Below are 16503 nucleotides of genomic sequence, written 5' to 3'. Positions count from 1 at the left end.
CAAAATGACAGAATACATTAAAGTGCACCAATCTGATAAGTGACGAGAGTAAAATGTTCATTATTCCAAAGAAAGGAAGTGTGTCTCTTTGCTCAGAGTGTAGAAAGAACTGCTAGCTCAGTGATCTGCTCAAAGCTGTGGATTATATGACGGTTGTTGTTGGTTTTAAAATGACGCTACATCAATAAATTATAGTTTTGAATGCCAGTGATGTCTTCAGAAATTTTTCGTAATGGCAACCAAATGGGGTTAACAAAACTCTTGCACCAAAACCAAAAGCTGGAAGTGAATTCCAAGAATCTTGACATTCTGTTGTAGCTTTTTTAAGGTTGTTGCATGTGAATCTGAAATTTAAGGAATCAAATACTTTGGTTATTTGCAGTTAATATTAACCCTTTATGGGGCAAGTGATCTTGTTTGGTCACTTTCCCACACATTAAATATCTGCCTCTCAGTGAGATCAGAGAAGCATGTGGTTTTCACCCAGCCAATCTTCCAACATCACTCTACATTACAGAACATGACATCGTGGCATCTGACCAATCAGCAGAGGCCTGGAACGTATCAAACTTTCTATTTTCTTCGACGTTGGAAAAAGACGCACTTGTGACTTGGTCCTCTTCCATATATTCAGTTGAAATGTCAAAACTAACCATGGTTAGTTGGGGAAACTCACATATTTCACAGTTGAGTAGTTGTGCTAAGTGATGACATATACATTTCTTGGAATGTTTCTTTTTTTTTTTTAAACCACTAAGGAACCATATATGGTAACTTCATTGATGTTGAATTTCAACATGAAAATTAAAGATTTTGAAAAATGTCACAAAAGTAAAAACGTCTTATATCCTCCAATAACACTCTAGGGTTGAAATTTTGAATTTCAAAGTATCTCAATGAGTGCCCTTTAAAGGGTTAAAAGCATTGTGATGTGCGTAGACTAACGGAGGTACAAGCAACATTTGGGTGACTGCCATTCAAATAGATCAAGAGAAGAGATGCTGCAAGTGTTTGAGGTGGAAAAACTTCGGACATAGGCAAGATATCCAGAGTTTATTTTTAATTTTAAAAACTGACAACTCTGTTCATGTGACATAAGCTAACTACAGCTGCGTTTTGTCAAATTAATGTTTTTATTGTCCCTTGTAGCTATATTTTGGTAATTACTTTAATGATTAGAGGGGTCATGTTCTATAAGTAGTAGTCCATGCACACACTAATCTAACTACTAATAAAAAATGTGAAAATATTTTGACTTTAGCTAACAAATCTGATTTTTTTTTTTTTTTTTTTTTACAGGGAAATATCCAAACAACTAAGATGGAGTTCAGATTCAACAGTAAAAAAAAAAAAAAAAAAACAATTTAACTGCTACTTTTTACCTGTCTGAGGTGAAGAAAAGTACACAGTATCCTTCCCTGTTAGATGCTGACCTATCCTGTCTCCATGTTGGGGATTTTTTTTATAGTTATAAGCATTTAATGAAGTCACTGCTGTGTTATACTGTACAAACATGAACACATTTCCCTCTCCTTGAAGACGCTCACATGGATCCTGCTGCTGTCTGATGCTGCAGGTATTTAAGCAACTCAGAGGAAAGACTCCTACAAATAGCTGGAGGCAACAAATTAAATTTCAGCTCCTGTTAACATTTTATCAAATTCATCACTGGAGAGTACAGTATCAGTAAAAGAGGCAAGACTCAACATGCATGAAAGGTGTTTTGTGATTTTAGAGAGGTGTGTGTGTGCACCCTCATCAACTAAAGTAGTACAAACTGTGTCTTCTGGTCACTATGTGATTTTTATGGAGCAGTTTTGATGCTGAAATGTGGATAAAACTTGACATTCACACTTTTTTTCATAAATGAAGAACTTGAAGGGTTCCTTTCATTTGCAGTGAGATCTGTTAGGGCAGGGCAAGAGCACGAGCCAGTCTAAAAGTGGGTGTCTCATGCCAAAAGTGTGAGAATTGCCAACTTCGCCATGACGCAGACTGCCATCCGGCAGCGCTCTGTGCAGCTGACTGTGTTACACCATCTATTGACTTTTACTCAGATAACACAGTTGCATTCAATGAAACTTGGAAAACAAGAGTTTCAGTGAACAACCACCTGCGTATTATATTTGAGGTGACCACAGGGGTGGCCAGGAGAATTTCACTGTGTTTATGGCTGTTTAAGAAACACTGCAAACACTTATTAGCTCAGTGTTTAAGCAGTTTAAAAAATCAGTTTGGGAATAGATGAAGACTGACAGAGGAGCAGACTGACGGCTTTGAATGGAAAATGTGTCACATTGTTCTAAACAAAATTTCTTCAACATTTGGAAGAAAGTCCAGGTTTTCCATAGAGTCAGGGGTTCTAGTGGTAGTTTTTAATGGCAGGCAGAGGTGCAGCCAGACAGTTTTTATGAGGGTGTCCGGGCTGAGACTAATACTCACACTAGGATGGCACAATGTCTCACTGTTTTTATTTTCAGCAGATTGCTGTAGGCCAAATAGTCTTTTTCTTTGTGCACTTACTGTCATTATTAGCTCATGCAGGCAACTGCCATATAGAAGCACATGAGAACAGGACAATAGGGTTGATTATGTGACCCTACACAAGATCCTACAAAAGATAAGCACACCTCGACTGATGCTATCATTAGCTTCTCATGCTAACATACATGAATGCTACTATACACGCACATTTGGGCAATTTCTTGCGGCACAAACCTTATATGGTCGGTCTGAGCATTACAGTAATTGCTACTAGCTACGGTTTCTTTCTGAAATATATATAAAATGTATATATAAAATGATAGATTGCCTAAGCTGATAGATATTTTGGCTGGCGGAGTAAAACAAAATGAACAAAAATGAAGTAACATATGAAATGCAAGAAAGGGGGTTGCATATAATAGTAAAAATAATAATACATATTTCAAGACTCTCAAAGATGATAAATGCACATCCCAACATATGCTTAATGTGTTCTCAGCACAACATCCCACCCTGGAATTTTGAATGAACATTACATGGACACAAATGTTCCCACACATTTCAGGAAAGCCGCTGCGAATGAAGTCATTGGGTGCTGCGGAACAATCGCAGAAAAGCTCTCGACTCTGGAGGCAGGACAGACGGTGATGTGAGTGTGTGTTCTGTACGCTGAGGATGTGTGTTTACCGGCCAGTGCGGCTCCACCGGTGGTGATGAGCACGGCGATCACCACGCCCACAGACGGGACGCCGTTCCTCAGCACACACACTCCGATGCTGAGCGTGAAGAGCGGCAGGCAGCGCTTGAACACGACGTACATGGGCAGGCTGAGGCCTCGCAGGGACCACAGAGTGAGAGTGGACTGCAGCGTGGAGAGGATACACACCGAGGCAAACTCCTGCACAGACAGACACACACACATATCGTCACTGAAGAGAGCATTACTTGAACTTATCTTCACTGATTGGAGACTCACTTGCTTGTTTCAGATCAACCACAGTGTGTGTTTATCTACATGAGTATGAGCACACTGGAGATGTGATATTTACGTGGAACACAGAAATCTGCTTTCTCATATGTTACTAGCATCTGTGTTTTGTGGGTAGATGCATGTGATGCCTCCAAGAATAAAGTTTTGCATTGGTCACTACAGACTCACAAACTGCACATAAGTGATGGATGCAGCCTCGACATCCGAAAGTGAAGCAACGCAAAAGTGACTTAAACCTGCATTCCTGCTAACAGCCAGCAGGGGGCGAGTCCTGTAGTTGTAAAGAGAAATCCAAGTGTATAGAAATGAAAGAGAAAATGATTCGACTTCCACAATAATTTGTTACCTTAGTTAACATTTTTATGACAAGTTTGTGGTATCAGTCGATAGTTTTAAGTCTCCTTAATGCGGCATGATGTTCATTTTGTAAGTGATGGTTCAGTTTAGAGGGAAATAGATGATAAAACAGAGTGTACCTTAGAGTGAGACTGCTGTGCTTATCTGCTTAGGGTCATTATCTCTCTGTCAGCTGACCAAGGCCAAGATGGCAATGGGCAAATGCCAAACTCAAGGCCTCAAATGTTACTCCACAAACCAATGGGTGACATAACAGTGGCTACACCCATCTTTTCATACAGTCTATGGAGACTATTGCACAGACTTGAATAGACCAACAATTCTAGTCTTTCTCCCACGAAAATTTCCAATTATATTTAAAGAAACTTCAGTTTCTTCGCTGCTGTAAAAGTGACATTTTTACTGTCATTATTGTTTTTCTGTTACGTCACTCAGCTTTTGTCGAACCTGTGCAGCCAGGAAATGCAGCATTCAGAAATCTGGATAAAGTTGGATTTACATTACAGCAGAAACACTGAGGCCTTTTACTGTATGTTGATCTGGGTGGTATTTAAAACTCTAGGTGGTGCTCAACTAAATAGTATCACTTAGCGACAATGCTAATGTTGTTAGCTGCATATCACTACACTCAGGTTTGAATAGTGTTTCTTGTAACTGCACGTGCTTTCAAGTTTCTGAAATCAGAATCATGTTGATTAATCACAAAGAGAAAAAAAATGGTTATGCCAAAAACGTGTCCATATAAATGCTCACTGACTACTTGTCTTACCATAAATCTAACCCCAAACCAACTGCTAACATGAAGAGTTAAATATTCACCTTACTGGTTACTAGCCTTTAGTAAACTGTTTCAGCTGTGCCATAAAAAGTCCAATATTTCCCTCTATAATGTAGTGCAGTAGAAGTAGACAGTCTCATAACATGGAAATACTCGAGTAAAATATGCAGCACTTTATTTACGTTCCTCCATTGGTTGTGTTACAGTACATCTCATCACAGCAGAACTTCAGTATGTGTTAAGATCCTGAACCAATATTTGTATTTTATTCCAGAAATACTTGTTTTCTCTTCTACAAGTATGGATGATTTACAGAACTGGGCTAATGGAACCAGCACAGGAGCCACAGGTCTGAGAGGGCTCCTGATTCAGAGCCTCTGCTTCGTGTGGAGTCACCGTCATCATTGGTTTTAGTTGGAGAGGCAAAACATACAACTACAAGACATAAAACCACATCAAAGAGGTGCAAAATGACCACAATGTGATGTAAATTATGAGAGAGAAATGTCAAACTGCTTCTCTCTGGGTGTCTTGTGCTCATGCAGAAGGGATGAGTGATCTTTCATGTGGCAGCCCAGAGGCCTCTCTGTGCATTTGTCAAATCTTAAAGTGATAATCTCATATCTGGAAGAATAAAGTTTTTAGTGATTGAAAAGATAAAAGAATCCATTTTTACATGAAAGTTTACAAAAAACACTGCTCTCATTTGGCCAAAAGATTTTTGACTACGTCTATCCTCATTAGATCTGGCAGGATGCCAGTTCATTTAGCACTCGACATATTGACCAGAAATTTCACCCATTGAACGCTGTCTGTTTGCACTAATTATGCTTTTATTGCTGTTGTATTAATTAGATTTTATTGTCAGGGAAACAGCTGAAGAACTGGACCTGCGGTTGTTTGAACTGAAACGAATTGCTGTTTTAGTGCTCAACTTACACAGAGACTGCACCAGTCAGTGCTGCTGTCACTGCAGAGAAATAAATCAAACGTAGCATTCTGAAACTATCAAACTCATCACCAAACATGCCGAAAATGTTCTTTAAAACGTTCTGAAATCAATTTCAAGAATGTGTTCAGCTCTAATGAATTCATGACAGAACTTTCTGTCCTCTTCCGGTCAGGTGCAGATTGTGACGTGCATCATTTTGGCTGCAGTGATTTTGGAAAACAGTCCTGCCAATAATGTTAATGAATCCTATCAGTCAGTCGGCTACCCTGCTGATCTGCCAGCCGGTCAATTATCCAGTCAGTCAATCAGTCCGTCAATCAACCAATCAAATGTAAACAGGCAGTTCTGCAGTACTGGAAGAAGGTAGGTGGGGTTCTTCAGGTCAGTGTTGATGCCAGAAATTAGTTTGGGGCATTTCGAAGGTACATTTTAGCTGCACATACTGATATTTTAATGATGAAGAAATCTTTCTCTTTTTGGTTTTTAAAAAATCACTATCAGTTTTTCTAAAATCACAACTCTGACAGTGTTTGTAGTCAAATTTTACTGCTAAACGTTCAAAACATGACTTAAGAACTGCAAGATATTAATGTCAGGAGGTTTAAAACACTGTTTTTACTTCATATTTTAAATTTAAACACAATAAATTACACAGTTGCGCTGTTTATTAGCCTGTTATGTATTTCTATTTCATTTAGTAAAGTGGAAATATTTATATTGTAATAAAATATCTAAGCATTTCAAAGTATATTTTAAAAGAACCAGAACTTCAGAACTTCATATCTGATTTGTTTCCTTTATATTTCTGTGTTTTTTAAATATTGGTGTATATTTTGAGCCTCATTTTACCGGTTTCCAAGCTAGAAGCAGGGTTTACACTTTAAAATGAAACAGGCTCCACTACAAGTCTTGAGATTTCTGTTGGAGAGTCACCAAAATGCACCACTGAAAGGTCATTTTTGTCACTTTTTTTCTTACCTTGGAGAGCTGCGTGCTGAACGGTGGGATCTGGACTTTTCCCAGCCGCCTCAGGGTCTCCAGTGTGAGCGCCGCGGTGCTGCTGGTCAGGAACTGGATGAGCGTCAGGAAGCTGAAGTTATAATTAGTGATGAGGAACTTCAGCAGGATGTTCAGGGAACCGGAGAAAATGCCGTGCGCAACGGCCACAGAGATCCCCAGCAGCCGGCTCTTAAACACATCCATGGTGCAGGGCTGCTTTAGAGAGAGCCAGGGAGTGGACAGAAAGTACTTTTGGTGACGGTGATCCCACTCACAGCCTGGTTCGGAGAGGTTTCGGATGAATGGGGAAGGTTTGGCTTTTACGCACAGCCGAGACGCACTGCTGCTGGACGGAGAAACGGGAAACAAGGAAGGACGTGAGGCTGTGAAAAGCCCACGCTGGCACCGCGAATGATGGAAAAGGAATCTGCATTCAGGAGCTTTAAGTAAAAAATGCGAAATAATAAAAATGTAACGACATGAGGCGTGGAGATCCTTGGTTCGGTTGTGCTGACCCTTCGGTTGTCTTCTTAGTTAAAACTGCGGCTCAGACTCACTTTTCTCTGCTGCATGGAGCAAAAACCTTCACAAACTCTGTCATCTCTGCTTCCAGTCTCCTCTCAGTCACTATCACCTGCAGAAGATCTTCATGAATGACTTTTTTCCTCTCTTTGCGCTTGGGCTCTGGGGAGGGAGAAACCTCAGAGGGACGCGGAGGAGCAGCAGCGGAGGAAGAAGAAGTAGAAGAAGTGACCCCCCAGGAGGAAGGGAAGCTGCGGTGGAGTACAGTAGGAGCGCAGCAGCAGATGTGCAGGAGGTGTACAGTAGAGGGGAGGTCGTCCTCTCAGAGCGCAGCCAGTGAAATATGACATTTTGCCGCAGCGCCTCTTGGCTGAGCACCCGAGAGGGAGAGAGGGGGGGAGGAAAGGGGAGGGAGGGAGGGAGGGAGGTGTGTTTGTGTGTTGGGGGGCGGTTCTTTATTTGCCATATCGTGGAAGTCATTGAAAGAAGGCACGTTGATGATGCTGCCCTCTGGGTGGACATATCCTCTCTCTTCCCATTGATGCTTTTATTTTTTGTTTGTTTGGACTCGTTCATTCTTATCGTTTTCTCATGTGTTAATGTCTCTCATACAGGCTGCGATCAGAGTATATGTGACGTGAAACATTTGTTGACACAACTGAAGGATCTAATCCTTGATTGTGATTACTATGGACCCAGGAATTGTATTTACAAATTTACAATATGGCTGATGGATCTAGCTCTCAAAAGTGTGACCAGGCCTTAAAAGGCTTAGTGACCCCAAGTCAAAACCCAGATTTACAGAACAGTTTGATATCTCACATGGTGAGTCAGAATTTCCTGTCCTCATATATTTGTTTTATATTTGATACTTGGCGGTGGCTTGGTTAGCACTTTCACTAGAAGATCCCTGGTTTGTGTCCTGGTGTTCCTGGGATCTTTCTGTATGGAGTTTGCATGTTCTTCCTGTGCATGAATGTTTTCTCCAGCTTCCTCCCACAGTCCAAAAACATTCATCTTCTTAGGCGTCTTGTGTAATCCCGTTGACGACCATGCCTTTCCACTTTTCTCTGTCATGCATTGCATGTAGTACAGTGTTGGCATTCGATGTCTTTGACCAATCTTTGATGCTGCCAATATATGTCATTCTCTGGCATCCTTCTGCTTTCTTCCCTTCTATTTTGCCTGTTATTGCAAGATTCTCTATACTATTCCTTCTCATCACATGGCCTAGGAATTTAATTCTTCTGAATCTGATGGTTGCCAGCATTGTTCTTTTCACATTTGCTCTCTTAAGCACCTCTTCATTGGTTCTTCTTTCTACCCGCGATATCTTTAGCGTTCTTCGTAGGAACTACACTTCCGTTGCCTGGAGCCTCTTCTGCATATTGTTTGATATTGTCCATGTTTCGCATCCATAAAGCAAGATTGACCAGATGTAGCATCTGAGGATTCTTAGTTTTGGCGGCATACTGATGTGTGTAAACGTCAGTTATGCATTGCAAAGAAAGATTTATTTTACATTTTTTTGTCAGTTTATGTCAATCCATTAAGGTGAATTCCTGTATGTTGAATATACACGTTTTGTGAACTCATACCTGTGCTGAAAGGATTTTTAAGAGATTAATTGTCTGCATACCTACCGGTTACTATATAAAATGGTGTTGACTTGGGAAGAGACAGCAAATCTGGCAAAAGCTAATTATTTAAATATACTAACCAGCTAAATATCAACAATCTTTTGCCAGACTCACACGCTACATCTTTAAAAACTGGGATTAAAGTTGAGCACAGGTGATTTTCCCCCTTCAAAAAGCACAACCTGTTTGCCTCAGAGCTACACAATTAAGAGCCAAACACAAGGTGACGAGAAAAACAAGGCTCCCCTTTTTCACTGGTACTGCAACGAGACAAAAAGATGTGCACAACAACTACATAGAGACAAACAAAACTACAAAGAGGTGTGAAATAACTACAAAGAGGCTTGAAACAACAACAAGGAAATGTAAAACTACAAAGAAGCATGAGAGGACAACAAAGCCACACAAATCTAGTACAAAGAGACACAAACTACGCAGAAATGTAACACAACTACAAATAGAAATAAAACTACAAAGAAGCGCAAAACAACAACAAATAGGTGAATAACAACTACAAAGAGTCACAAACAAACTACATGTTGTTTACATGTTGCAAAGAAAATTACAAAGAGATGCAAAACAACCGAAGAGTTCTATGGAAATTGAGAGGAAAAAAGAACAACTGACAGAGATAAACAAGGTGCTTATTTCCATCAGCCACAAAGAGATGCAAAACAACTGCAGAGTTTTGGGAAACTCAGTCCTGAATTCTATTATTAATTTGATAAAAAACAAAAAACATCTTAAGTATTAAAGAAAAATTCATCATAACTTTATTAGAACTTTTGCAAATATTGTCATCCTGTCGTAAATGTATTTTGCCGGTTTGATTAGCCGAAAAACAATCCTTCTATCATACAATGAGTTTAAAATATAATATAAATCTTAAAGAAACCCTCAGTACAACTTGGAGAGACAACCCTTTTGAATTTGTAAGATTTCAGACCCTTTTTTGAACTGTGGGCTGTGAAGAATGAACACATACAGAAATACACTGAAACATCTTGTGTAGCTCAGTGTTTATTTCTTCTGCTTGCAAACTTGAACTTCCAGATTACATGATGCATTTTGGTTCCCTTGGTGTCACAAAGTCATGAGTTGTATTTGGAGGAAAAAATATCATTATCATACTACCAGTTAGATGTAGGTGGAAAACAGGTTGGATGACAGCTGCTGCTGATTCTGATGATACAAAGTCTGCAGAAACTCGGACATCTGTAACTGTCAGTGCCTCCCGCTCTCTTCTCTCAGTTCATTTCAGTTCAGTTTAAATCTGCTTTATTGGTGTGACAGATAAAAGGATTTATATGTTGCCAGAGCTTATCCAAAGAGAAGTGTACAGGATGGATGCGGGATTAAATAATCAGCAGATTTTACAGATATTAAGTGCAAAATCATGTTAAGAAGAAGACGCAGCTCAGTACGAGTGAAATCAGTTCAAACCATCAACTGAGCAGGAGGAATATACACTAATGATTTATAAAATTCTGTCAATGTTTCATCGTTTATTAGTTAATCTCTAAAAAGTGGGAAATTAAAAAATGTCACAGTTTTTCAAAGATGAGGTGATGTGCAGATCCAACACCTCCCAAATCCTCAGTTTACCCCAATATGAAATAAAGGCAAACTGAAAATCCACACATTTCAGAAACTAGATAAATGACTTTACTGAGGAATAAATTAGTTGTGAATTAATTTTCTGTCAGTTCACTCAATGGTCACAGGCTTCACATGTCCATTGATTTTTACTAAGATCTTAGGGCCTTTTTGTTGAAACATTATCCAGCAATTAACCAAACAAGTGATCAACACTGTATGGTAAAAACAAAAAAGCAGGCACCCGGCCTGGGCCACTCCTATCTTACATTTGTGTGGAAAGTTTTTAGTAATTGCTAGCTTGTTTCAAACACTAGTCAAAGGTAAGATGCCCTGTAGATTGGCACTTGGTCCAAAGTCTTCTCGTTGCAGAAATGTTTCCTAAACCTGAATCCAAATGCCCAAATTCTACATTTAGTGACATGATCGCTTTCATCAAGTGTGTGAGCAGCCTGGACTCAAGTTGCTGATCTGATGTGTTCTTTTAGCAATGACACTGGAGACTTCTGCTCCCTCTCCAAGTAGCCATAACAGAGCTGGACAGAACAAATTTCCTTTTGCATGAGCTTTATCAACCACAAACCATAAATGAAATGCACCGTTTTCCTGTCATACTGCAGATTATAAACTTATTATCACGGGGGATTTTGGGTGATTTAAACCGCAACTTCTGGTGAAGTCTGCATCTCTGCGCAGTCCCCTTGTGGACTTGATAAACAGTGGATTTGGACAGCGTCCAGGACTCAGATGCTGAATGTGTCCCAATGTGATGAAGTCTAGATATTTGGATTTCCATGAAGAGCTCCCAAACATCACCGAACGTCACAATGCTTCAGTCTTTCCAGCAGATGTTGAAGCAGCTATAGAGATTCAATCCCATCAGTTGTGACTTGTCCCAAAGGTGCTGAGTTCAGGCTCCTGTGCAGGCTGGTGAAGTTGTTCCACTCCAAACTGAGGAAGCCATTTCTTCATGGAAGACAAATATTGTCCAAGTGATTGTTGTCAGCATTAAGATTTCTCTTCAGAAGAAAACCTCTGCAGCTTTTCTCTCTGCAGATAGAAATGTTTGGATGTTTGCCACAATGGTGGAGAAGTACACATCTTTTATTTTTATTTCTGTGAGCCTCCTCCTTATCAAAAACAGAGACATCAGCATCAGTCATAACAGGCGTGGAAATGACTTGGACAATATTTTAATTGAAATAATTCATCAGAAAATCAGTTTCCAGGCCACGAGGGAGGGAGATCTTCCCTTATCGAGCGCAGACCATTAGCTTCCAATTAACACGCAGCGACAGAGGAAGACGCTTTCAAACGTAGGGAGATTAAGACCAGGCCGAGGATTTAGACCAAGACTTCTCTCGCTCTGCAGAGAGGGAGTGAAGGAAAAAAAAAACCCAAATGTATGCATCCATTGTTCCACAAACTATAGGTAATATAGATTAGGCTGAGTAATTTGACTGAAAACACGGAATGGAACAGGCCTGAATCTATTGTCAATATGGATTTCCAAATTAATATGTTGCACATAATCGTGGTGAATGAATGAGGAAACGTAATGTCAAGTCAGTAAGTGCAATGTGTGCAAAAGTGTGAGCAGCACGTGACACCGTCAAGCATGTTGGAATGTTCAGCTGGTCTGTATGCTGCAAACACATATGCTCACTTTTTTCTTCTTTTTCTGAGCAGTTTAGTTCTAATGATTACTAGTAAATTATCGGAAACAGAACAATTAAAATATCCTCAAACACTCAAAGGACTACATTACCCAGAGGCCCTGCAAGACATGTTTTTGTACATTTTCCTCACACAGAGTTTGCACATTTTCTGTCTGTCCATGAAACTCGCCGAAAATGTAAAAGGTCTAAAAGATGCTGCAGATTTATATGAAGGAGGGCCGCATTCAAACGGAAAAACAGACCTTATCTGGTAATTGAAATGTAATGTTTTGCATTTTGAAGGTCCAGATAGTTAATATTACATAGAACAGACTAAAGGGAACTGGAACTGCTTCAGATGCTGCCTGAGAATAACTAAATTTTTTAGATTTCTTCAATCTTTACACTGAAAAATGGTAATTTAGTGATAGAGTCCAACATATTTCACAGTAGACAACAAAAAATAGTTATTAACAGCTGATTCAACATACTATATTTTCAAAATTTTAAATAGATACAGGCTAAAATACTAGGATTATGATGCAGCCCACAGTGTAACACCTGCTGTTGACACAGTCAGACTTTTTTTTTTTTTTTTCTTCTTTTTTTTTTTTGTCTGCATTTGTTCTCATTGTTTAACTCCACAAAAGGGGAGTCAACATTATATGAGATTGATGCATATTTTAGTCTTGCAGCCAAATATTTTAATATTTAGTGCATAGACACAGTCAGACTTTTAACACATTTCCTAAAATGAAGTTCATATTCATTACCTTAGATCAGATGGTTTTATTTCATGGAGCAATGACTGATAACCACTTAACCCTCTAAATGTTCTGTTGGTCATCCAAAGGTAATCAATTTACTGTCATGTGCAACCAAAAACAGCTACAAATGCTCATATTAGCAGCGAGAAACACTATGAACTGTGCATTTTTTCTTAAAAATACCTAAACTGATTATTCAGTTATCAAAACGGTTGTTGATCGATTAATCGTCACAGCATTTTGAATAAAGCTAATACATATTCAGATATATTTTCATTGTTTAAGCTACATAATCGTACTTAAAGTGGGTAAAATTAGCTCCACCTACCAGCTACAACATTACAGTGATTATTGAGTAATTCATCAGTAAGTAGAATAGAAGTCAGAACAACAATATAAATCGTTCTGAAATGCACCATTCAGCACAGCATAAGAGTGAAGGTTGATTTATGGTCTGTCCAAACTGTATTTCAACTTTTATCTGTAGCTCTCCGATAGCGTTGATACAATGTTCACATCAGCTTCCCACAGTGACTGTTATTTGTCCTCTTTTCATTTGTTATTTAAACATTTTTAGAACTTTCCATTAAGAGATTACAAATGTGCCAAATAATTTTTACAATGCTGACATGATTTTATAGGGTTCTTTTGTCCCTGTGTAGAAAAAAAGTCTAGTTTTATGAGTTAATAGTGTTTTACTTGTGACCTCTGTGCTAATGCAGTTTATTCTCCGTCACATTGCATTATTTAGGAGTGTTTGCTTTCTGAAGCTAAAATGAATATGACAGTGTCACTATTATAGCAAATGCCTCTGTTACTGTGTAACACTGACATTTGCTACTTTATTGAAGGCACTGCACATACAATTTGTGTTCATCATCATGTATAGGCATATCTACATTGGTACCATGTAAAAATTTAAATTAGTCACAATTGACATTTGCTCTTAAGATTACCTGAATATCACAGAGATAAAACAGAAATGCATAATTACATGGTCATCACACTGACTGTAAAACATCCTGATTCAGAGCATCACAGTTTGAATTATATACAATAATGTCAGTGAGGACTCATGTCATACATGTATGACATTGTGATGCATCACAATACCCTCCAGGTCTTACACTAAATTCTCTTATCTCCTATTGGTCAGAATTAGAAAACCAATGTTATTAGATAATCGAAGAATTTATATTCTGCGTCACACTGGTGCCAGGTTTTAAATCTGATAACAAGCTCACTTTATCTCCACACTGCAAACACGTGTTTGGATCCTCAGGGTTTGTTATTCAACTCGTTTCGATATGAAAGTTAGATGAAAATGCACTCTGAGCGCAGCTGATAAGCATCTGTGTGCGCATACTGTACATGTCTGTGTTTTACTTTGTGTTGACTGTATCTGGTAATAACACAGGGAAAATGTTGTTTTGCTCTTTTTTGGCATTTGCGGTGAGGAGGTAGCTGGGAAACAGGACGAGAAAGAGGGACTGTGACGCAACAAAGATCCTCATCTGAATTCCCACAGAGGAAGTTTGAGCATTTAGGGATGTCATGGTACCAGAAATTTGGTGGTCAATTTCAGAGGTCAACCTTTGAAATTCCATTGCTTTCAACACTAAATTCAAAACAAAAATAACCTCAAAAGTATTCAGACTAATGTGCCATTTCAACATATACTATACCAACTAAATGGTAAGTTAGATTGTTAAATTATGAGCAGCACCAGCTCATGTTAGGTAAAAGAAGATAACATTAGCTGCTATGTTAGCCTAAAAAGGATAACGTTAGCCACAATATGGGCCCAGACAAGATAACATTAGCTGCTGCATTACCCTATACAAGATGTTAGCCACTACAATTGTCTAAGCAAGATAACATTAGCAGCTGCATTAGCGTAAACTACATATAGTTAGCCTCTATGTTAACCTAAACAAGGTATTTTCAGATGTAGTGTTAGCCGAAACAAGAAAATATTAGCTGCTACGTTTGCAACAACATTGGCCTAAACAAGATCACGTTAGCCACTATGTTAGCCTAAACAAGACGCACTGCATTAGCCTATGTAAACTAATATTTAAAATATTACCATCAGTGGACATTGTGTGTGTAAAGGACACAAACAATTTGGCATTGCCTTTTCACAAGCTGCTGCTATTGTAAAGTATCATCGTCACTATCTATGTTACCATGGAAACACATGAAATTATGCCATGTTTTTATTATTCCGTTTAGCAGTGTTGGTTCTCATGACATCCCTATCATGCGCCATAACTGTCCAGCTACCAAGGTTTTCTGAGACTTAGTATAAATTTTCCGTCTAGAAATAGAACAATGTCATCATCAAATGTAATAGTAAGTGCAGGGGTTAGGTAGGTACCAGTTATGGTACATTCATTAAATACAATGTCCTCTGAAGTACACCAGAATAAGTGTGTGTGTGCTTTAAGGTGTTGTACTGTGTGTTGCAGCAGACAGGCAGGCCGGTGTGTAGATCTTCACCGTCTCATCCCAGGAACAGTCAACCACCTGTGGGCAAACAACCAAACACATGCTGTGAGACACATGTGAGGGCTGCAGGGTTCAGCACATGGCTCAAGAGCATCTTTAACAAATTACCCCTTTTTAAAACACTGCATATAATCCTTATTCAAACATGCAAAACACAAAAAATACACCTGGAATAATTCACCTGATGGCACACACTGCTTTGGAACAGCTTGTCCAGTTGTCAGTGTGAGCATCATATAGATAAAATTATTATTCAATTAATTGATCAACAGAAACATAACAAATCTTTTTGCTAGTGTTTTCAGCACTTTTTAAAGAAACAACAATGAAACATTGCTAAATATTCTGTTTCCAGACTCTAAAACAAGAGGATTTTCTGCTTTTCTTTGGCACACATCACAGTTGAACAAAACAAGACAGTTAAAGATAATGGCTGAGATTCCGTTAATATGTGACGGCATTTTTATTTTCAAATTCTTGATGGCTCATCCATCAAATAATTAATTGCATGGGAACAAACTGATGCTGTCAGACATTAAGGAACAAGATGAAAACCTTACCAATAAACAACACAGGGAACTGTATGTCAGGTTTAACTATTGTTTTACATCACATTACTGGAAAAATGGAAGCAGTACTGGTGCTTTACATGATGCGGAAATACATCATTAGCTGAGTACAGAAGCAACCAGTCAATTATCACCATTTTCATTCATCATCACCTGTCCGACCACAGTGTTGTAGCAACACAATTACCCCAACTACATCCCCACCAGGGGAACCTTGGGTTGCAGTTGAAAAGTCAAAAAAAAAATGCATCTCATCATTCTCCAGTATCTTTTACTAAACAGCTTTCCTTAACTTTTACGGAAAACGTCATGAGGTCAAGCTAAGATGTGAAGGAGAATCCATGAGGACAAAAATAAAAAAACAACGGCAGTGTAAAGAGAATCGCTTCCACTAGGCTACATAGTCATGCAACGGATGGTGCCGATTATGAGCTGGCATTATGTCTTTTCCATTTGTAAAGGAGACATGAAAGGAGGCACTAAAGCACCTTTCCTCAGTATTTAAATAACGTGTTCAGCATCCTATCATGGCCGCCACTTTGATACATCTGGGTCATTTCACTCAGTTAGAAACCTTCCCACGAAAGGACCAATCCATCACAAACCTTGGTCTAAATGAAGACTGCATATAAAATATGAGTAGCCTGTGGGTCTGAAAAGCGAAGCCAATGCCAAAGTG

At 38.9% G+C, this 16503-nt stretch overlaps 2 protein-coding genes across 2 annotated transcripts in view; both read right to left on the bottom strand.

Moving 5' to 3' along the window:
- slc35d3 (solute carrier family 35 member D3) overlaps positions 1-13393 on the bottom strand; it is a 31753-nt gene extending 18360 nt beyond the window's left edge. Inside the window, exons 1-2 of the mRNA XM_023275534.3 lie at positions 6541-13393; positions 3172-3382 (exon numbers count right to left, since the gene is read on the bottom strand). Of these exons, the coding sequence (XP_023131302.2) occupies positions 3172-3382; positions 6541-6765 (436 nt within the window). The 5' untranslated portion in view covers positions 6766-13393. The remainder of the gene's footprint in view (positions 1-3171; positions 3383-6540) is intronic.
- A 141-nt stretch (positions 13394-13534) lies between these two features.
- pex7 (peroxisomal biogenesis factor 7) overlaps positions 13535-16503 on the bottom strand; it is a 76918-nt gene continuing 73949 nt past the window's right edge. The window contains exon 11 of the mRNA XM_035950635.2: positions 13535-15273. Within this exon, the coding sequence (XP_035806528.2) occupies positions 15190-15273 (84 nt within the window). The 3' untranslated portion in view covers positions 13535-15189. The remainder of the gene's footprint in view (positions 15274-16503) is intronic.

Source organism: Amphiprion ocellaris, chromosome 12 (genome assembly GCF_022539595.1).
Source record: "Amphiprion ocellaris isolate individual 3 ecotype Okinawa chromosome 12, ASM2253959v1, whole genome shotgun sequence".
NCBI lineage: Eukaryota > Metazoa > Chordata > Actinopteri > Pomacentridae > Amphiprion > Amphiprion ocellaris.
This window is presented reverse-complemented; position numbering and strand designations above follow the sequence as displayed.